General features: G+C 55.1%; 1 protein-coding gene across 1 annotated transcript; it reads left to right on the top strand.

The window, feature by feature from the left end:
* The first annotated feature begins 358 nt into the window (after positions 1–358).
* LOC123375804 (C-type lectin-like) lies at positions 359–22,557 on the top strand. The gene is made up of 6 exons (XM_045027088.1): positions 359–427; positions 6,336–6,415; positions 7,598–7,710; positions 14,603–14,743; positions 16,603–16,717; positions 22,236–22,557. The coding sequence occupies exons 2-6, from the start codon at positions 6,349–6,351 to the stop codon at positions 22,301–22,303; spliced, it is 504 nt and encodes a 167-aa protein (XP_044883023.1). The 5' UTR covers positions 359–427; positions 6,336–6,348; the 3' UTR covers positions 22,304–22,557.
* Positions 22,558–22,790: the final 233 nt, after the last annotated feature.

Here is a 22,790-nt window from a genome sequence, read left to right as displayed (position 1 = left end):
TCCACAGAATTTATAAAGGGACCTTCGGGGGTATGACAGGAAGCTCACACTGAGACAGATAGAGTCATAAAGACTTTTTATTAAACTCAGTTAAATAGTAAGTAAACGGTAAAACAGTTAGAATGACAGAGTTACATTGTTACTGTTATTCAAGAGCTACATATGATAATACAATATTATGTGCTGCAAACTTTGATTAATACTCATACCCTGTTTTGATAACCTGGTGGTGGAAAATACAGGAACCCGCCTCTGGTGGTTCTGGTTTCACACCTCTTGCAGAAGCGTACAGAGGAAACTAATGTGAAGAGCTGTCAAAGCTACTTTAGAATTTCCTCTCTAGTGAAGTGTAGTGAAGAGAAGAGTAGTGGAGAGTAGAGAGAAGTGAGTGAAGTGAAGAAGAAGGACGAGGAGGTACCATAGTGAGGTAGGTTACCTCTTTTTATAGGAAAAAATCTTGGAAATCCTTCCTCTTATGCCCAAATTTCACTCTTTCCCCACAGAAATGTTAGGGTAAACTTACCCCATAGGCTACTTTGTATGTGCGTATGGACGACAGGTACCTGTGCACTTGGGGTGTACTTGTTAAGTCTGTGGGTACAACTTTGAAAAATCCCCTCTGCCATCCTTCATTGTCTGTTGGTCTAGGTAAAGGTCTTTGACCTAGGGGGGGAGGGATAGCTCAGTGTTTTGAGCATTGGCCTGCTAAACCTAGGGTTGTGAGTTCAATCTTGAGGGGGCCACTTAGGGATCTGGGGTAAAAATTGGTCTTGCTAGTGAAGGCAGGGGCTGGACTCAATGACCTTTCAAGGTCCCTTCCAGTTCTAGGAGATTGGTATATCTCCAATTCTTGGCATAGGCATTTCATTTTGGTATAGGAAAAACAAGTTTAAAAGGTCATCTTTGCTTTTCTGGGTAAAAGGGCCCAGGATATAGATATGCTAACTTTCCTTTAGCTTAACATGCAGTTTTTGGCCTATAGATTTCTTGCATTACAGCCACACTGATTTTTAATATGAATCTATGACCCCATTACAATACAATACTCATAAGAAAAGATATATCTATGCCGGCAAGCAGATTAATCCTGAGGGCTACAAGGGCAGGTCACTGACAGACAGCGATCTGGATTTCCTGGTAAACTGGGTGAAGCAAATATTTGCCTCTCTGTATGGCTAAATGTAAATGCAGACCTCTAGGAACACAGAACACAGGCCAGACTTACAGGATAGGTGCTTCTGTCCTGGGAAGCAGGGACTGTGTAAAAGATTTGGGGGTGGGGGTGGGTAACCAGCTGACAGAGCAGAGGGGTTATTTTACCTCTGTGTTTGGCAGTGGTGTGACTGCTGCTGGGATCCGGTGCCCAGTTCTGGTGTTCCCAGGTCAAGAAGGATGTTGATAATTTGGAGAGGGGCAGGGAAGAGCCACGAGAAGGATTAAAGGATTAGAAAACCTGCCTCACAGTGCTAGACTCAGGGAGCTCAATCTGTTCAGATGAGCAAAGGAAAGGTTAAGGGGGGACTTGATTCCAGTCTGTAAATACCTACATGGGAACAGCTATTGAGCAATGGGCTCCCCAGTCTAGCAGACGAAGGTGTAACACGGTCCAGTCCTGGGAGCTGAAGCTAGACAAATCCAGACTGGAAATGAGGCAGAAATTTTTGCAAGTGAGAGTAACTGGAACAACTTCCCCAGGGTCGTGGTGGATTCTCCATCACGGGCAATTTTAAATCGACACTGGATGTTTTTCTAACAGCTCCACTCTAGGCATTATTGTGGGGCAGGTCTCTGGCCTGTGTTTTAAGGGAGTCAGACCAGGTGATCCCAATGGTCCCTCCTGGCCTTGCAATCTATGCATAAAATTCACAGTAGGAGTCAGCTGGTGCTTGGAAATGAGATGAGGGAAGTTACCAGGTGTCACGAATTCACAGGGTCTGTGCTGTGCCCGGCCTTTAAACAGCCTCACTAGCCCCAGATACAAGTAGCCAAGCCACAGACATGTGAGATCAGAGTCACTTCGGGGGCAAGTCTGAGGCCTGGTCTACACTATGCGTTTAAACCAGTTTTAGGAGCGTTAAACCGATTTAACGCCACACCCGTCCATACTAAGAGGCCCTTTATATCGATATAAAGGGCTCTTTAAACCAGTTTCTGTACTCCTCCCTAACGAGAGGAGTAGCTCTAATATCGGTATTACCATATCGGATTAGGGTTAGTGTGGCCGCAAATCGACAGTATTGGCCTCCGGGCGGTATCCCACAGTGCACCACTGACCGCTCTGGACAGGAATCTGAACTCGGATGCAGTGGCCAGGTAGACAGGAAAAGCCCCGCGAACTTTTGAATATCATTTCCTGTTTGCCCAGCGTGGAGCTCCGATCAGCACGGGTGGCGATGCAGTCCGAAATCAAAATCCAAAAAGAGCTCCAGCATGGACCGTACGGATGTGATCGCTGTATGGGCAGGCAAATCTGTTCTATCAGCTCCGTTACATAAGACGAAAGTCCAAAGCATTTTTTAAAAATCTCCAGACGGACGCCATAGCAGGGACTCAGCACGCTGCTGCGTGAGAAGCGTAACGGAAAGCCAAAGAATCAAATCGATGCTCATGGAGGAAGGGGGGACTGAGGACTCAAGGTATCCCACAGTTCCTGCAGTCTCTGAAAAGCATTTGCATTCTTGGCTGAGCTCCCAATGCCTGTACGGTCAAACACATTGTCCGCGGTGGTTCAGGGCATAGCTCGTCAATGTACTCCCACCCCCGGAAGGAAAAGGGAAAAAAATCATCTCTTGACTCTTTTAAATGTCACCCTATGTGTACTGAATGCTGCTGGTAGATGCGATGCTGCGGCACTGAACTATAGCATCCTCACCCCCCATCCTTGGTGGGTGATGGTACACTATGGCAGATATCTGTCATCGTCATCATCAGCCTTGTGGCAGATGGTGTAGTGCAATATGACTGGTATCCATCCTTTTCATCATCCTATAAGTACTCCTGACTGGTCTCCCAGTCATTCCCAGTAGAAGGTATAGAATGGCTGGTAACCATCTTCATCATAGCAACAGGGGGCTGAGCTCTATCAGCCCCCACCCTTCATGTGTAAAGAAAAGATTCTGTACTGCCTGGACTATCATAGCAGCTGGAGGCTGCCTTCCCCTCATTTTATTTCACTAACAAGTCGCTGTTTCTTATTCCTGCATTCTGTATTACTTCAGCACACAAATGGGGGGACACTGCAACGGTAGCCCAGGAAGGCTGTGGGAGGAGGGAAGCAACAGGTGGGGTTGTTGCATGAGCACCCCCTGTGAATGGCATGCAGCTCATCATTCCTGCGGGATCTGACACAGAGCGGCTGTGCTCTCTAGTTCTCTGATACACTGGATCTCTAGTACACTTGCCCCATATTCTAGGCAGGACTGATTCTATTTTTAGATACCATAAAGGAGAGATTGACTCAGGGAGTCACTCCCATTTTTGTCTTTTGCGCCCCCGGCTGATCTCAGCCAGGGGCACCTATGACAGCAGCAGAAGGTATAGTGCAATACGACTGGTAACCATCATCTTATTGCTAATTTACAATAGCATGGTAGATGGTACAGAACAGCTGCTAACCATCTCTGCTGTCATGCAAAAGCAAATGAATGCTGCTGTGTAGCGCTGCTGTCCGCAGCATCTAGTACACATACGGTGACAGTGACAAAAGGCAAAACAGGCTCCATGGTTGTCACGCTATGGCATCTGCCAGGGAAATCCAGGGAAAAAGGGCGCGAAATGATTGTCTGCCATTGCTTTCCCGGAGGAAGGAATGACTGACAACATTTACCCAGAACCACCCGCAACAATGATTTTTGCCCCATCAGGCACTGGGATCTCAACCCAGAATTCCAAGGGGGAGGGGGAGACTGCAGGAACTATGGGATAGCTACGGAATAGCTACCCACAGTGCAACGCTCCAGAAATCGACGTTAGCCTCGGACCGTGAAGCCACACCACCAAATTAATGCGCTTAGTGTGGCCGCGTGCACTCGATTTATACAATCTGTTTTACTATACCGGTTTATGTAAATTCGGAATAATCCCGTAGTGTAGACATACCCTGACACTGCTTTCATTGGGCCACGGTCAGCACCTACATACCAGGGTAATGGGCTCCCTAGAAATGCAGCAGAGACAGACCCGAGGGAGCGTGGGCAGCGCAGAACAGGGCCAAAACCTTGGCCACAGGCAGCACCCTCCAGTTATTATCCAATTCTCATGGGCCGGACTGTCCCTGGCTCCATACGTCACCATTTACACCAGGGCCTGGTACGTGTAAATCGCCGCCCAGGGAGGATGGTGCATTTCCCAGTCTCTTTGCACAGGTGCAAATGACAACACCCAGTGCAGGGCGCTGAGGAGCCAAGCACAGGGCGCGTGATGGGCCGAGGGCTCCCCGGGCTTGAGGGCCGGGAATTGGGAAGTTGCCATTTTACCCTGCACTGATGGGGCCAGGCCCCAGCTGGTGTGAGTCCAGTGACCCCCGTGGAGCTCTGGCCAGTTCACACCCACGGGGGTTCTAGCCCCGGTGATTCCAGAGGAGCGCAGAGCAACGCCCCCCCGCTGGGGCTCTGACCCCAAGGACTCCAGTAGCCCCACAGCAGCCTGTACCCACTGGGGATCCCCCCACTGACTTCAGGGGGCTCCAGCTGATTTACACTCCCTGGGGCTCTGCCCGGAACTTTCCATGGGACAAGATGGACATGAGCAGTTGGGCCAGTCAGGGCCAGGGCACGACGGCTCCCCACAGCCACACTGACCTCAGCGCTGACCGACGGCGGGTGGGGAGGGGGAGGAAACAGCTTTTATTTTATCTGTTCTCTCAGCCCTGACAAACGCTTCCTCCTGCTCCCAGCCCGGCTGGTGGCTGGGCCCTGGCTCCTCTTAGCTCTGTCTGCCTGGGCGTTCAATGATTGTAGCTGCCATCAGCACAGATCTGCATGTTCAGTACTGACACCCGGTCCCCTCCCCGCCCTGGTCTATAAATGCCCCGGGCCCGGCCAGTGTCCCATGCAGGCTGCACTTGGACTGGCCTTGCACCAGAGCAGCTACCCAGCGAGACACTCAGGTGAGACCCTGGCTTCCTCCAGCTTCTTCCTCCTCCTGCGCTGGGGGCTGGCGGCAGCTGATCTGTTATGGGGGTGGGTGGCCAGGTTTGTCCCGTGTGTGTCCCCTGAGCCCTGACCCTGGGGCCGTCTCTGTCTCCCCCCTTCCTCCCCCCCAGCACAGCCCTGCACGCGGCACCCTAACGCCCTGCGGAGCTGTGCCCAGCGCTCTGCCCCTCCGGGAGCTGGGCCCGGCCTCCAGTCCTGTGTCCAGTCCCTGCTGGAGCATCTCTCTGCAGGGCGGCTCTCCCATTCGACCCCTTCTTCCAGTCATGGTGCAACGGGGGTCCCAGCCCCCACCATGGGCTGCAGTAACTATAACACCTCCCCACCCTCCCCGGCCCAACCACGCGGCGTTGGCTTTCTAGACACTCATTGTCCCTGGAGCTGGAAATATGAGTGTGATTCAAACACCTGTTAGTGGGGAAAGGCCCCGGGGGTGGGGTCAGTGGGTGTTTCATGTACCAGGTGCTGGGTCATAACAGAAGAGGCTCCAAGTCTCTAACACTAAACCAGCTCTCTGGTCAGAGAACGATTGCAGAGGTGCTGCACCTGCAGCTGGCATTCCAGCCACGTGCACACAGACTGGCCTCCATCCTGGTGGCACTGGGGCCTCTTCCAAACTCTCCCCCCTGCCACCTGTGCCCTCCGCCCAAGTTCCATGTAGGTGGCTACCGAGGGGACCTGCCAGCCCCAGCACTGGGGGAGAGAGGGGCAGCGGGAGATGGCAAATGCCCCTTCTGAGAACTGCTTTGCTCTGCAAATGGGACCCTGTTGCCTGGGACCCAGGTCCCATCTGAGTGACCCCGACCTCCCTGCTGACCCCCCCTTCTCCCCACCTGCAGCCCTGGGCTGGGGAGTCCCTGGAGATGCTGCTTGCAGAGCCCAGCCACTGAGGAGCTGGGACCTGGCTCCCTGCTGGGTGTCCAGTTCTGTCCCTGGGGCCCGGCTCAGTGAGGGGTGGAGGAGGAAGGGCCCTTCGGACCCAGGGAGATGGGCCCCGAGCTCGGTGCCCCAGGGCTGGGGGATGGGATCCCTCTCGGGGCCCTTTCAGCCCAGCCAGGTACTTTAGCAAACAGCCCAGCACCGAAGCGCCTCCCCCTGGGAAATGCCCCGTTGGAGAAGGGGGGCTGCTCCGGGGGGTGTCTCAGGCTCTCGTGGCCCCATCTCCCTTGTGTGTTTTCTCCCCAGGGGAAGTGAGAAGATGGGGCCAGTCGCCTACTTCAGCCTCTGCCTCCTCGGCTGCCTGATCTTTAACCCCTCGCAGGCAGGTGAGTCCCTGCCCGGCCCCTCGGGAAGTGGATTCATTTCCCTCCTCACTCCCAGAGCCACTGCCCGTCTCCTGCTGCTGGGGGTCACTGCTCGGGGGGAGCCCAGGCCCTGCAGCCCCTCCCCAGGGAGCGGGTGAGAGAAGGTGGGTGAAAGGCCCCCCAGGGTCGGCTCTTCACATGAGGATTGGGTGGGGCCAGTCCCTGGGCAACGGGCGCTCAGCCCCCGTCAGCTCCAGGCTCCCATCCCCCCCTCCCGTGGTCCCCTCCCACTGGCCGGCCGTGTCCCCACAGGGTCCCTCTCCAAGGGCTGCTCATGGCTCCGCTCCAGCCCCAGCTTCTGCCCCATCCGGCCTCTGCTCCCGGCTGGGCTCCCCCAGTCCCTGCACACTGTGTCTTTCTCCTCAGACTGTCCCGTTCCTCCCCCCGCTGGGACACGGCTCCACCCTGTCCCTCTGTGCCCCCAGGCCTGAGCAGGGCAGAGCCTGCCCAGAGTTCCCCTCCCCTCTGCCCCAGCCCCACAGATCCCTGCTATCCCCCCTCTATGTCCCACCTCCCTGGGCACCTCTCTCCCTTCCCTCCTCCTACAACCCCCCAGCTCCTTCCATCCAGACCTGGGCCCCTGCCCCGATTTCCTGCCTAGTCCCAGTCTGTGCCAACCCCATTGCTCCCCCAGCTTCACCCCGTGGCCCTGGGTGCTCCCTTCCCCATCTTCCATCCCTCCTGCCGTCTTCCCTGGTCCCACTGCCCCACAAGGAGAGAGGGGGAGAAGCTCAGGGTGGCAGGAATTCCCTCTGCCCGAGGGCTGCACCACAATGGGGGCCACTGTGGCTGGCAGCTCCATTTTTCCCAGTTCCCTGGGGCAGGGAGGGTCTATCAGCCACCCCACAGTCACTGGCTCCTTCCTCCCCCAGGAGCCCTGGGAAAGGAGCCCCTGCCCCATTCAAACCCAGAGGCCCTGCCCTGCTGGGATCCCTGCTCAGGGCTGGGTTCCAGGGGCCCCATTCTGCCGAACTGGGGTCTGGGCAAACCCAGCTTCTTCCTGCAGCGCCAGGGCCTGGAGGGTCCTGCCAGCCAGACACAGCCCCAAACGGGCTCCCGATGTTTTTGTGCTAATGGGAAAGCTGTGGCTGTGCCTCCGAAACAGCCTCTAACCGCGGTGTCCTGTCCCCACCATGGCCCCAGCCCCCCCTCTCTCAGCAGGGGCACAGGCTATGTCGTGTCCCACAGGCTGGTTCTCCTTCCATGACAGCTGCTATCGATTCTTCCCCCAAGAGAAAAACTGGATGGAGGCTGAGGTGAGAGGCTGGGGGCAGCGGGGCTCAGGGGCGCTGGGCTGGAGCCGGAGGCTGGGGGGATGGGGCGGTTTAGGGTGAATATCAGAGTCAGTGAGCTGGGCCGGGGAATTCACTTTGGTAGGAGGGGAGGGGGGAGTGTTGCCAACTTTCTAAGCTCATACCCCTGCCCCACCCCTTTCTCCGAGGCCCCACCCCCACCCGCTCCATCCCCCCTTCCTCTGTCACTGTCCCCCACCCTCACGCACTTTCACAGACTGGAGCAAGGGGTTGGGTGCAGAGGGGGCGGTGATGGCTCTGTCTGGGGATGCGAACTCTGGGGTGGGACCAGGGATGAGGGATTTGGGTTGCAGTGGGAGGGCTGGGATCTGTGCTGGCGGTGTGGGCTCTAGGGTGGGGGTGGGGATGAAGGGTTTGGGGTGGAGGAGGGGGCCCCAGGGTTTACTGAGGGGTTTGGAGTGCTGGAGGGGGTGTGTGGGCTCCTGGGTGGGGCCTGGGATGAGAGGTTTGGGATGCAGGAGAGTTGAGGTAGGGTCAGGGCTCTGGCTGGGGGTGTGGACTCTGGGGTGGGGCCTGGGATGAGAGGTTTGGGATGCAGGAGAGGGCTGAGGGCTGAGCATGGGGTTGGGATGTGGAAGCAGCTTTGGGTTATGAGGTCCCAGCAGCTCTTACTGCAGCTCCTAGGAACTGGCCACCAGCTCCCTGCGGCCCCTATGTATATGGGTGGACAGGAAGGCTCAGCACGTACGCTTGTGCCCGCAGGTGCTTTCCCGCAGCTCCCATTGGTTGCGGCTCCCAGCCAATGGGAGCTGCGGAACCGGCACTCAGGGCAGGGACAGCACGTGGAGCCTCCCTTGCTGCCTATGTGCCTTGGGGCTCCATGCGGAGCTAGGGCAGGTAGGGAGCCTGCTTTATACCTGGGACCCCGCTGTGCTGCCAACTGGACTTTTAACGGCCTGGTCGGCAGTGCTGACCAGAGCCACCAGGGTCCCTTTCCGACCAGGCATTCTAGGGAAAAACCGGACGCCTGGCAACTCTAGGTGGGAGCCCAGAGCTGGCACATTTCCCATGGCCCCAGACAGAGCCCTGGGAATAGGCTGTGAGGGAACAACCTGCCCTGGCCTGGCTGGGGAGCAGAATACAATGTAAACGTAGCTCCCGGTGGGGCATGATCTCCTCTGGACCCAACACGCTTGTCATGCGCTGTGTCTGCCAGGGACAGCAGGGACGGCCTGGGCTCAGGTGGGGTCTTGTCTCCCTCTATCAGGCAGCTCAGGAAGGGCCTGCTCCTTACTCGGTGTTACCAGAGCAGCTCCCTTAGCTCCGGTGGCAGGGCTGTGCTGAAGATCTCAAGAAGGTGTGTGTATCAACAGAGGGAAAATTACTTTTTGTAGTGGCCCAGCCACTCACAGTCTTTATCCAGGCCTAATTTGATGGTGTCAAGTTTGCAAATTAATTCCAGTTCTGCAGTTTCTCGTTGAAGTCTGTTTTTGAATTTTTTTTTGGTGAAGAATGGCCACTTTTAAGTCTGTTACTGAGTGTCCAGGGTGTCTGAAGTGCTCTCCTACTGGTTTTTGAATGCCAGATTTGTGTCCATTTATTCTTTTGCGTAGAGACTGTCCGGTTTGGCCAATGTACATGGCAGAGGGGCATTGCTGGCACATGCTGGCATATATCACGTTGGTAGATGTGCAGGTGAACGAGCCCCTGATGGTGTGGCTGATATGATTAGGTCCTATGATGGTGTCCCTTGAATAGATATGGGGCCAGATTTAACAAAGGGATTTGTTGCAGGGATAGGTCCTGGATTAGTGTTTTGTTGTGTGGTGTGCAGTTGCTGGCGAGTATTTGCTTCAGGTTGGGGGGCTGTCTGTAGGCGAGGACTGGCCTCTCTCCCAAGGTCTGTGAGTGAGGGATCGTCCTTCAGGATAGGTTGTAGATCCTTGATGATGCGCTGGAAAGGTTTTAGCTGGGGGCTGTAGGTGACGGCTAGTGGCGTTCTGTTACTTTCTTTCTTGGGCCTGTCCTGCAGTAAGTGACTTCTCGGTACCCTTCTGGCTCTGTCAATCTGTTTCTTCACTTCCCCGGGTAGGTATTTTAGTTTTAAGACCGATTGACAGAGATCCTGTAGGTGTTTGAGGGATTGGCACAAATTAGTTTCCATTTTAGGGCTTGGCTGAAACCATCAAATTAGGCCTGAATAAAGACTGGGGGTGGCTGGGTCACTACAAAAAGTAATTGTCCCTCTGTTGATATTCACCCGTTCTTGTCAACTGTTGGGAATAGGCTACATCCACCCTGTTTGAATTGGCCTTGTTAGCACTGATCCCCCACTTGGTCAGGCAACTCCCATCTTTTCATGTGCTGTAATATATACACCTGCCTATTGTATTTTCCACTGCATGCATCTGATGAAGTGAGCTGTACCCACGAAAGCTTATGCTCAAATAAATGTGTTAGTCTCTAAGGTGCCACAAGGACTCCCCATGTTTTTACCCAATGAATAGTACCTAGTGGGTAGGGGATAGTGGATAAGGGATAGATGAAATCCCCCATTGAGGTTTTAGTTTTTATTTTAGCCTCTCTAATCTCTCTGAGCATTTCACAGTCACTATCGCCATCCAGGTCAGCTGGGCGGTAGCACATCCCTACTGCTATAACGCTAGGTAATGCTGTGTGGGGCGCTGGGTGCACATGAACATGACCATGGGGCTGGGGAATTCCCTGTGCTTGTGCTCTGGGGGGCTGGGAGAACTGTGGTTTTTGCTGTCTCTGCTCTGTAGTGCCCCTGCAATGCTGTTTAGTGCTTTGGTCTGTAGCTATTGTGGGAGCAGTTGCTCCAGGTCGGCATAGAACAGGGGCAGGTCACAGACCTATTACCCAGCAGGGCTGTGTCTGGGGCATGGGGACAGGGCAAGGCCATCTGTGGATGGGAGGGATGGACAGTGGAAGGAGGGACAGTCAGAAATCTTCTGGCTTTCCTGCAAGTCTCCCTCTGTGAGGCAGGTTTTCCAGACCTCGTGTCGTTCTTGGAGCTCTTTTCTGAGCTCTCCAATTTGTTAACGTCCTGTCTGAGGAGCGGATCCCAGACCAGGACACGGTGCCCAGTGCTGGTCTCACTAGTGTTGTATACGTGTAACACCCCCTCCCTGCTGCAACCCCACAGCCCTGTGCTCAAGTCGTGCCCTGGCGCCCGACACCTGGGCTGTGGTGGCTCCCCCCTCGCCTCTTCCCCTCCCTGCTCTGACCCTTCCACGAGGCTCCTACCACCTGCTGCTGCTGCCTGGTGAGTCTTTCTCCTCTCGTCTCCTCTCCTCCATTCATAGAATCACAGAATCTCAGGGTTGGAAGGGACCTCAGGAGGTCATCTAGTCCAACCCCCTGCTCAAAGCAGGACCAAACCCAACTAAATCATCCCAGCCAGGGCTTTGTCAAGCCTGACCTTAAAAACCTCTAAGGAAGGAGATTCCACCACCTCCCTAGGTAACCCATTCCAGTTCTTCACCACCCTACTAGTGAAAAAGTTTTTCCTAATGTCCAACCTAAACCTCCCCCTCTGCAACTTGAGACCATTACGCCTTGTTCTGTCATCTTCTACCACTGAGAACAGTCTAGATCCATCCTCTTTGGAACCCCCTTTCAGGTAGTTGAAAGCAGCTATCAAATCCCCCCTCATTCTTCTCTTCTGCAGGCTAAACAATCTCAGTTCCCTCAGCCTCTCCTCATAAGTCATGTGCTCCAGCCACCTAATCATTTTTGTTGCACTCCGTTGGACTCTCTCCAATTTATCCACATCCTTCTTGTAGTGTGGGGCCCAAAACTGGACACAGTACTCCAGATGAGGCCTCACCAGTGCTGAATAGAGGGGAATGATCACATCCCTCGATCTGCTGGAAATGCCCCTACTTATACAACCCAAAATGCCATTAGTCTTCTTGGCAACAAGGGCACACTGTTGACTCATATTCAGCTTTTCATCCACCGTAACCCCTAGGTCCTTTTCTGCAGAACTGCTGCCCAGCCATTCGGTCCCTAGTCTGTAGCAGTGCATGGGATTCTTCCGTCCTAAGTGCAGGACTCTGCACTTGTCCTTGTTGAACCTCATCATATTTCTTTTGGCCCAATCCTCTAATTTGTCTAGGTCCCTCTGTATCCTAGCCCTACCCTCCAGCGTATCAACCACTCCTCCCAGTTTAGTGTCATCTGCAAACTTGCTAAGGGTGCAGTCCACACCATCCTCCAGATCGTTAATGAAGATATTGAATAAAACCGGCCCCAGCACTGACCCTTGGGGCACTCCACTTGATACCGGCTGCGAACTAGACATGGAACCATTGATCACTACCCGTTGGGCCCGACCATCTAGCCAGTTTTCTATCCACCTTACTGTCCATTCATCCAGCCCATACTTCTTTAACTTGCTGGCAAGAATACTGTGGGAGACTGTATCAAAAGCTTTGCTAAAGTCCAGAAATAGTACATCCACTGCTTTCCCCTCATCCACAGAGCCGGTTATCTCGTCATAGAAGGCAATTAGGTTAGTCAGGCATGACTTGCCCTTGGTGAATCCATGCTGACTGTTCCTGATCACTTTCCCTTCCTTTAAGTGGTTCAGGATTGATTCCTTGAGGACCTGTTCCATGATTTTTCCAGGGACTGAGGTGAGACTGACTGGCCTGTAGTTCCCTGGATCTTCCTTCTTCCCTTTTTTAAAGATGGGCAGTACATTAGCTTTTTTCCAGTCATCCGGGACCTCCCCCGATCGCCATGATTTTTCAAAGATAATGGCCAATGGCTCTGCAATCTCATCGGCCAACTCCTTTAGCACCCTCGGATGCAGCGCATCCAGCCCCATGGACTTGTGCTCATCCAGCTTTCCTAAATAGCCCCGAACTACTTCTTTCTCCACAGAGAGCTGGTCACCTCCTCCCCATACCGTGCTGCAGAGTGCAGCTGTCTGGCAGCTGACCTTGTCTGTGAAGACAGAGGCAAAAAAAGCATTGAGTACACTAGCTTTCTCCACATCCTCTGTCACTAGGTTCCCTCCCTCATTCAGCAAGGGGCCCACACTTTCCTTGACTTTCTTCCTGTTGCTAACATACCTAAAGAAACCCTTCTTGTTACTCCTAACATCTCCGGCTAGCTGCAACTCCAAGTGTGATTTGGCCTTCCTGATTTCACACCTGCATGTCTGAACAATACATTTATACTCCTCCCTGGTTATTTGTCCAATCTTCCACTTCTTGTAAGCTGTTCTTTTGTGTTTAAGACGAGCAAGGATTTCACTGTTAAGCCAAGCTGGTCGCCTGCCATATTTACTTTTCTTCCTACACATCGGGATGGTTTGTTCCTGCAACCTCAATAAGGATTCTTTGAAATACAGCCAGCTTTCCTCGACTCCTTTCCCTGTCATGTTATTCTCCCAGGGGACCTTGCCCACCAGTTCCCTGAGGGAGTCAAAGTCTGCTTTTCTGAAGTCCAGGGTCTCTGTTCTACTGCTCTCCTTTCTTCCTTGTGTCAGGATCCTGAACTCGACCATCTCATGGTCACTGCCTCCCAGGTTCCCATCCACTATTGCTTCCTCTACTATTTCTTCCCTGTTTGTGAGCAGCAGGTCAAGAAGAGCTTTTCCCCTATTTGGTTCCTCCAGCACTTGCACCAGGAAATTGTCCCCTACACTTTCCAGAAACTTCCTAGATTGTCTGTGCACTGCTGTATTGCTCTCCCAGCAGATATCAGGGTGATTAAAGTCACCCATGAGAACCAGGGCCTGTGATCTAGCAACTTCTGTTAGTTGCTGGAAGAAAGCCTCGTCCACCTCATCCCCCTGGTCCGGTGGTCTGTAGCAGACTCCCACCACGACATTACCCTTGTTGTTCATACTTCTAAATTTAATCCAGAGACACTCAGGTTTTTCTGCAGTTTCATACTGGAGCTCTGAGCAGTCATACTGCTCTCTTACATACAGTGCAACTCCCCCACCTTTTCTGCCCTGCCTATCCTTCCTGAACAGTTTATATCCATCCATGACAGTGCTCCAATCATGTGAGTTATCCCACCAAGTCTCTGTTATTCCAATTACATCATAATTCCCTGACTGTGCCAGGACTTCTAGTTCTCCCTGCTTGTTCCCCAGGCTTCTTGCATTTGTGTATAGGCACTTAAGATAACTCGCTGATTGTCCCGCTTTCTCGGTCTGAGACAGGAGTCCTCCCCTCTTGCAGTCTCCTGCTTGTGCTTCCTCCCGGTATCCCTGTCAGGTTCCTTCCCCACTCTGAACTCTGGGGTACAGATGTGGGGACCTGCATGAAGGACCCCCTAAGGCTCGGGCTACGGGGCAGTTTCATTGCTGTGTAGGCTTCTGGGCTTGGCTGCAGCCCGGGCTCCAGGACCCTGTGAGATCTGCCAAGAAATCCCCTCGGCCAGGGCTGCACTGAGGTCCTGTGGTGCTAATTGCTCACGGGCACAAGCCGAGCGCCTGGCAGAGTCCGAGTGCCTGGGTCAGCACCGTGCCCTTCATCTGCCCCACCCGTGCTCTCCTCCCAGCATGACAGCGGGTGTCTGGCAGAGCCATGGCCCAGGGCAGGCCGGTGCTCAGAGCAGAGCCCAGGAGCTGGGGTGGGAGGGATTGGGTGACGCCAGCAGGGCACAGGGTGGCTGTGGCTGTGCCGCGCGGGGTGGGGGCCGGGAAGGTGAAGGGGGATGGAGGGAGGGAGGCGGCTCTAGCTGCTCCCCCCATTGGTCCTGGGGAGGGGAGAGGCGCTACCAGGGGGTCCTGTCCCCTCACAGCCCTGGCTGCCCGGGGGAGGCAGGGCCCTGGAACAGAGCTGGACTCGCTCCTGCTGCTCCCTGCACCGGTGCTGGGGGTAACTAGCTCTGTTTTCTCTTGTCTCAGGTTCATTGCCAGCACCAGAGGCACGGGGCCCATCTTGCCTCCATTCAGAGTCCTGGAGAAAATAAAATGCTGGCCCATTACATCAAGCAGTACCACAAAAAGAACCGCGCCGTCTGGATCGGACTCTCAGACCCCCATGGGGTGAGTGCCCGGTGCCTGCTCTGCCTCTGGCAGCCCCTCCCCAGCCCCTGGGCTCTGGGTCTCTGCTCAATGAGGTTGTTGTTTGGGGCGGGGTGGCGCCAGAGCAGGATTTCCATTGGAACGGGGTGAAAAGGGGCTGTAACCGCCTGGGTTTTCAGTCACAGGATCGATCCCCAGCGCCCAGTGCAGAGTATAACCTGCTGTTACTAATATTCACGTTTGTGACACTAGCGCCCAGGGACCCACCACACCGACCCGTTGGGCTCAGACCGTGCACGCCCGGCACGAGAGTCAGCCCCGCCCCACACGTACGAGACGTCTAGACAAGGGCTCGGGGAAAGGGGCAGCCCCACGGGCAGAGCGACCAATGCAAGGGCAGCAGAGCCCTAGGAGTGCTGTCGCTCTGTGTATTCGTCCTCAGGGTGGGCTCAGTGAGGGGGGGTCACCTGGCCAGAGGCGCGTCAGCTCCAGGCCTGTAGGGGGAGCCCCGGTGGGTCCCGATACCCACCCGACACAGGCCCAGGAAAGGGCAGCGACTGGGGCTGGCGGGAACGGGGAGGTTGCAGATACCCCCTGGCTACAGAGGCTTCATCACTTACAGCTCAAAGGGAGCCACCGCGGCTCTTGTTTGGCCCCTGGGCCAGTCCAGTCGCCAGTCAGGGCTCTGCAGGCCAGTGTAGCAGCAGTAGCTGAGCAGGGCCCCAGGGAGAGACACTAATTGAGCCTGTCCTGCAAACTAGCCTCTTTGCTGGACTAGAGACTGGACTGCAGGCCAGTGCCGGGGGGCCCCCATCCAGTCCAGTCTCTAGTCCAGCAAAGAGGCTAGTTTGCAGGACAGGCTCAATTAGTGTCTCTCCCTGGGGCCCTGCTCAGCTACTGCTGCTCCCCCCTGGACTCAGGGCAGGACGCCGGCAGGGATACTGTGTGTGGTCGTGTGTGTGACGTGGGACTTGCACGAGGACAAATCTTCTAGTTAATCCACACACCCAGCTGCCGAGGCTGAACGGGACGTTTCTGAGAGCTCGGGTCTGGGCGCACGTGGTGGGTGCTGCTGGCTCTGCTGGCCGGCCGGCAGCCGCAGAGCAATGCCGCCGGTGGCACCGATGGGAGACGGGGGGAGCTCCGTGGGCAGCACTGCTGGGCAGCACAGACGCACCCTGCTGCAGCCGCTCCTTTCTGGCCCCGGAGCGCGGGAGAGGCTGGTGTTTTGGGGTGGGGGAGGGTGACGGCGCAGACTCCTGCACGAGGCTCCCTCCCCAACAAACAGCCCAAGGGACACACGATAGAGGCGGGGCCGTGGGCTGTCAGGATTAATGGTCGGAGCAGGAGCAGGAAGCGGCTCCAATACAAGGGCCAGAGCCAGAGTCAGGCATTAATAGCCAAGCCGAGGGTCAGAGGCAGGAGGGGCACATCAAGGGTCAGAGCCGGAGCCCAGGGGCAGGGTAAGGAAGCCGGGACCAGGAGCAAGCTGGGGCGGCCAGGACTGAGCAGGAGCAGGGCTGGGAAACAAGCAGGAGCAGCAGGAGGAGCAGGGGTGGGTCGCCAGGTGACTAATTCTGCTGCAGTTCCTGATCCCCGACAATGCGATGTGCGGATGGCAGGAGCTGGGGGTGCTGGAGACTCTCCCTTCACTTGCTATTTTCATGCGTCTGAGGCTTGGGCAGGTCCTGGTGTAACTTCAGCTGCCAGTAAATCTAGCCCTGGTTGTCAGCGCTGACATTCATAGCAATGATCAGTGTCTCCAGGGTCACTGGGCAGCCTCTGCCTGTGCCCTGCCTATGGCCCCTCGGCTCCGGGGCACGTCTCTAACTGGGTAACCTTGGGTTTGACAGGGGCTCTGCTCTCCTTTGCCTCTGCAGGATCAACACTGGAAATGGTCAGATAATTCCATGCTCGGTTTCACAGCTTGGGAGAAGGGGCAACCCAATAATTTGAAACCAGAGGAGCACTGCGCAGGGTCATCTCCCGATTCAGGTAAGTAGGCGGCTCAGACCCCCATGGACCTACCACCCTGGCAGCCCTCTGACCACACAGGTCCTGAGATACTGATCCGGGCTGGCCCCAGCGCACCCTGGAGTGCAGATCCTGGCTCCTCTCTCTTCCCTGCCCCATGCTGGGAGGGCAGTCAGGAGAGAACCCCTTGTGTGAGCTGGTAAAATCCTACTTACCAGCTTCCCTTGGTCAAGTCATGTGTCTGCTCCAGTGACAGGCAGGAGAGACATATGCACACGCGTGCAAACAGACACACACACACACACACACACACACACCCCTGGCCCCAGAGGGGGACTCTGCGGAGCTGTTAAGGGTGATGGCTCTGAGTCTCTGTTGCACCCCTACTCCACTGCACCAGGGTGTCGAGCCGGCTGAACTGTGCAAACACTGATCCACCCAGTGATTTGGGGATGGGAGCTGCATTTGGCCCCCTCGTGGGGTCGTGTTACTCACAGGCATTTGCACACACACCAGCTGCTTGTGAAAGTGCTGCACAGTCTCCTCAGAGGATCTTTAGCAGAAGCTGCAGCCAGGGAGCAGACCCCGCAGGATGTGGTGTAAGTGACCGGTGCTCACAGCGCCAGCGGGGAGGGGAAGTTCTGAATGGCCCAGACAGCGACTAGCCAGCGTTGGTGGATAACAACGGGTCGGTTTGCAGACACACTGTGAACAGGAAAGGGGCAAAAAACACAACAAATTCCCTGCCGGCCCCAGTCATTGGCGGCTGTGTCTGTACAGGGCTTACAGTGCCAGTGGGTGTGGGGAGCGAGAGGCAGGGCCGGGGCTCTCAGACCAATTCCATTTATCACTGGTCCAGCCCTGAGCCGGGTGTGTCAGACAGTGACAAGCAGCCAATTGACACACTGGGCTCTGTAATAATCGATTAACCTTTAACTAAAGCATAAATTATTAGGGCTGTCAAGCGATTAAAAAAATTAATCGTGATTAATCACGATTAATTTTTTATTGCGATTAATTTTTTTGAGTTAATCACATGAGTTAACTGTGATTAATCAACAGTCCTATTAGTAATCAATTAACCTTTAACTAAAACATTAATTATTTGTTACTTTAATAAACTATTCATAAATTACACCCAAAAACCTACATTAAAGGGGCATGAAGGTCACAAAGTCAAGGAAGTACCAGACTAAGGCTGCCCCATAACCTTAACTCAGACCCTGGTTCATATGTGTCATCATATCATGTCCAGTTACAGGCTCACTGTCCATCAGGCCTGGTGCCGGCAGATGGGCACAGCCAGGGCCGCAGTCACTGGACGGGGATAGAGTCAAAGAGCAGCAGAAACCCGCACCCCAGGGAACAGGGCACTGAGAACGGCCTATACCCCCCGTGGAGCTCCCTGCCAGGGCCGCCCAGAGGGGGGGGGCAAGTGGGGCAATTTGCCCCAGGCCCCGGGCTCCGCAGGGGCCCCCACGAGAATGGCTGAGGCTCCCTCCCTGGCCCAGCCCGACCCAACCCCGCCTCCGCCCCTCTCCCAGAGCCTCAGCGCATCCAGGAGCTTCGCTCGTCAGCGGCAGCGTGGCCCCAGGGGGGCCGAGCCCCTCCCCGCTCAGAGCCGCGTGGCGAGGGGGCGGGGCTGCGAGCTCCAGGCCGAGCGGAGGGAGCTCAGGCCCCGCTGGAGCTCGCAGCCCCGCCCCCTCACCACGTGGCTCTGAGCGGGGAGGGGCTCAGGCCCCGCCCCCTCACCACGTGGCTCTGAGCGGGGAGGGGCTCAGGCCCCGCCCCCTCACCACGTGGCTCTGAGCGGGGAGGGGCTCAGGCCCCGCCCCCTCACCACGTGGCTCTGAGCGGGGAGGGGCTCAGGCCCCGCCCCCTCACCACGTGGCTCTGAGCGGGGAGGGGCTCAGGCCCCGCCCCCTCACCACGTGGCTCTGAGCGGGGAGGGGCTCAGGCCCCGCCCCCTCACCACGTGGCTCTGAGCGGGGAGGGGCTCAGGCCCCGCCCCCTCACCACGTGGCTCTGAGCGGGGAGGGTCTCAGGCCCCGCCCCCTCACCACGTGGCTCTGAGCGGGGAGGGGCTCAGGCCCTGCCGGAGCCATGCTGTGCAGCTGTCAAGCGACGCTGCTGGATGCGCTGAGGCTCCGGGTGAGGGGGGAGCCGGGGGCCAAGGCCAAGGGGGTTGGCTAAGGGGCAGGGAGTCCCAGGGACAGTCAGGGCACAGGGAGGGGGCAGAGGTTGGGGGGCGGCCAGGGGACAGGGAATAGCGGGGGTTGGATTGTGGGCGTTCCGGGGGTCTGTCAAGACTCAGCAGGGGGGTGGATAGGGGTCTGGGCAGTCAGGGGACAGGGAGCAGGGGTGGGGTCTCTGGGGGACGGTGAGGGGACAAGGAGCAGGATGGGTCGGGGATTCTGAGGGGTGGGCAGTCGGGGGGCAGGAAGTGGGTGGGGGTCGGATGGGGGCAGGGCCAGGCTGTTTGGGAGGCACAGCCTGCCCTACCCTAAAGCTCATTCAGCAGTTTGAGGCTTGCAGAAGAGCCGAGCTGTGAGCTTTTCCCTTAGGGCTCCCATCCCTTCCACTGCTCAAATGCCGAGTTCTAGTCAGTATTTAATTTCAGTGCCATAGGGAGATTCATGTCAGGGGAGAGGAGCTTCATTTAAAATTAGCCCGCTCCCCTGCATTCCCTGAGGCTTCAAAGTAGGCTTTTGTACTGGTGACCCCTTTCACATAGCAAACCTCTGAGTGTGACACCCCCCTTATAAATTAAAAACACTTTTTTATATATTTAACACTATTATAAATGCTGGAGGCAAAGCAGGGTTTGAGGTGGACGCTGACAGCTCGCGACCCCCAGTAATAACCTCGTGACCCCCTGAGGGGTCCTGACCCTCAGTTTGAGACCCCCTGGGTTAATTGAATTTTAGCACCCTGTGTCCATTGACATGCATGTGCTATTTTGAGCATTTCAGTTTTCACAACATAGGCTCATCCCTGATTCTGGAACAAGCTCAAATGCTCAGTTCGTGGCGTATGTACATAAGCTATACTAAAGACAAACCCACAGTAACCGTCTCCAGTTTGTGAGGGACCCCACAGAGCCAGTCTCTAGGAAACAGATAAATTCATGGAGATTAAGTCCATTAATGGCTATTAGCCAGGATGGGTAAGGAATGGTGTCCCTAGCCTCTGTTTGTCAAAGGATGGAGATGGATGACAGGAGAGAGATCACTTGATCATTGCCTGTTAGGTTCGCTCCCTCTGGAGCACCTGGCATTGGCCATTGTCAGTAGACAGGATACTGGGCTGGATGGACCTTTGGTTTGACCCAGTATGGCTGTTCTTATGTTCTAACTTAAATGAACCCAAAGTTATGGAGACAGATATGAGTCAAGGAAGCCAGCAGAGTATCAGAAACCTGGAAAAATCTCTGACTGGATGGGCTCAGGCATTTGGTCACAAGCTAAAGTGGTTCAAAAGTTTTGGATTTTTTTTAAGCAGAATGTTTTTATTGTTTCTTTAAACAATCAAACACAGCAAGCAGCCAATATTTGGCCCACACTTCTGAAACCCCAAACCATATTCAGGTTTTGGCAAACTAATTTCAGCTTTTCAATTAAAAAAACCACAACAAATTTTGAAGGAAAGCAGACATTGTCCGTGATTTTTTTCCTACTTTTTAAAAACTACTAGTTTTCGATCCCGAACAAGTTTTGACGGAAAATATTTGTCCAACCCTTTTAATGAGCTTTAGTGCCTTTTAGCACTAGCTGATGCTGAGAACCAGTGATACCTTGTTAAGAAGTTTTCTCAAAACTGGGTTTGTGCCGAGATGCAAAAGGTTTATTTTTCCCAGGGCCACTCGTGGGTGCGGAGCAAGTGGGGCAATTTGCACCAGGCCCCACAGGGGCACCCACAAGAATACAGCATTGTATAGTATTGCCATTTTTTTATGAAAGGGGCCCCTGAAATTGCTTTGCCCCAGGCCCCCTGAATCCTCTGGGCGGCCCTGCTCCCTGCTGGGCCTGGGGTGCTGCTGAGGGGCTGTCATAGGTTTATTCCCCACTTTGAACTTTAGCGTTCACAAGATGGGGACCTGCATGGACTCCTCTAAACTAAATCCTATTTTAGATCTGGTTCTTGCTGCCACCAGTCAAGTTTTAAGTGTCTGACGCACTCCCTGTTCCCCCAAAAACTTCCCCTGGGGAACACAGATCCAAACACCTTGAATCTCAACACAAAGGGAAATAATCCATTTCCCCCACCTTCTTCCCCCTCCCCTTGTCCTTGGGAGAGACCAATACAGATTCAAACTCCTTGAATCAAACAAAGAGGGATTCACTTTTCCCCCTCCCCTTCCCCTGAAAATCCAAACAAGGGAAGAAATCAATCAAGTTCTAAAAAGAAAAGATTTTATTAAAAGAAAGAAAGAAAGTAACACTATCTCTGTAATACCAGGATGGAAAAATACAGGGTCTAACTTATAAGAACTGGAGAGACTTCCCCTCCCTCCTCCTCAGAATAATCAAAATAACAGCAAACAGAAATAAAGATATTCCTTCAGCAAAACACACAATTGCAAATGCAGAAATTAAATTATAAGACTAGTCCGCCTTTCAATACTCACTAGACTGAATAGAAGAAAATACTTCAGGAAAACTTGGAGAACTTGAAGATGTGTTTGGCCTCTCTTAAAGCCAAAAAGAGAACGGCAGATCAAACAAAGGACACAGACAAAGCCTTCCCTCCACAGAGATTTTAAATTATCCTGTCCCTTGATTGGTCCTCTGGTCAGGTGTTCATCAGGTTACTGAGCTTGTTAACCCTTTACAGGTAAAAGAGACCTTAACCCTTATCTGTTTATGACAGGGGCTGAGCCCACCCAGCCCAGCCCCAGGACTCTCCTTCCCTGGGCGCTCTCTGGCCTGGCTACGCAGGAATCCGACTGCCGGGCAGCCCCCGGGCACGGGCACAGACACCCCCAGAGCAGAGGGGTAACGGGGTCTGAGGGAGGAACGTGCTGCTCCGTGCACAGCAGGCCGGTGACACTGACTCCTGGGGCAGGGACACATCCCCTCTGCACGGCGGCTGAGCCCTGCCTGGGACAGAGGTTCCCATGGGTGTAGCCAGACCCAGGTGGGCAGGACATGGAGGGGGCCTGGCTGGGGGCAGCTCACTCAGCAGGGAGGAGGCAGCAGCCCAGTTCCTGAGCGGGTGCCCCAGTCGCGGGGCAGGGCTCTCGCTCTCTCCTCTGCCCTCTGGCTGGGGTGGGGGGCACGTGGGGGGGGGAGGTAGGAGCAGTAGCACATGGACCAGGCGCCTCCCCTTTCACACTGAGCCTCGGCCTCTCTTTGCAGGATGGGGCTGCCCCAATCTGGGGCGCTCAGGGCTCCATCCCACCCTCCTCTTCCTCAGGGCTGTGCACAGGAGCTGGGATCTTCTCCCAGGGGCACGGAACGGGGCGGGGGAGGGGTCACCGTATGAGCAGGGACGGCCCAGCCTGCCCCACCCCACGGGTCATCTCTGTTTTTCTTTCTAGGTTTTCAGAAATGGCACGATTATCCCTGTGAAGAGAGATTCACTTTCGTTTGTGAGCACAAAGCCTAGGGGAGGCAGCTCGCCTGGACCAGAGGGCTCCCAGTACCTGGGCTGTGAGTGAATCGTGTCCCTCCGGCTCCCCAGGGAGACCAGATCCTGTGTCCCAGGTTGCAAAGTCCCTTCTGCAAAGCATCGCTGAGTTACGCTGTGTCACTCCCGCTCTGCTCTGCCCCCTTCTCTCCCTGTGGCACCCACGCTCTGCTCTTCTCAGCCATCTCAGCACAGTGCAGTGATAATAAACTTTCCCTCCAGCATTCAGCTCAGTGTGTGTCTCCTTTCTCGTGTTCCTGACTCTGGCATGGCCAGTTCCCTGTGTCGCCTGGCCCCAGCCTCAGCACCCCAGAGCCAGCGCTTCAGGGGAAGGAAATGGACTGTATTAAGAATGAGGAGGGCCCTGCCCTTCTGGTTAAAAAGTGGATATTCGCTACCCCTGAGACACGGCCCATTCATACTGCTCCCTTCTGCCCCCCACCCCGGGTGCTCATCCCTCCTGTCC

Source organism: Mauremys mutica, chromosome 1, assembly GCF_020497125.1.
Source record: "Mauremys mutica isolate MM-2020 ecotype Southern chromosome 1, ASM2049712v1, whole genome shotgun sequence".
Taxonomy (NCBI): Eukaryota; Metazoa; Chordata; order Testudines; family Geoemydidae; genus Mauremys; species Mauremys mutica.
The sequence above is the reverse complement of the archived record's forward strand: the minus strand, read 5'-3'. Positions and strand labels throughout refer to the sequence as shown.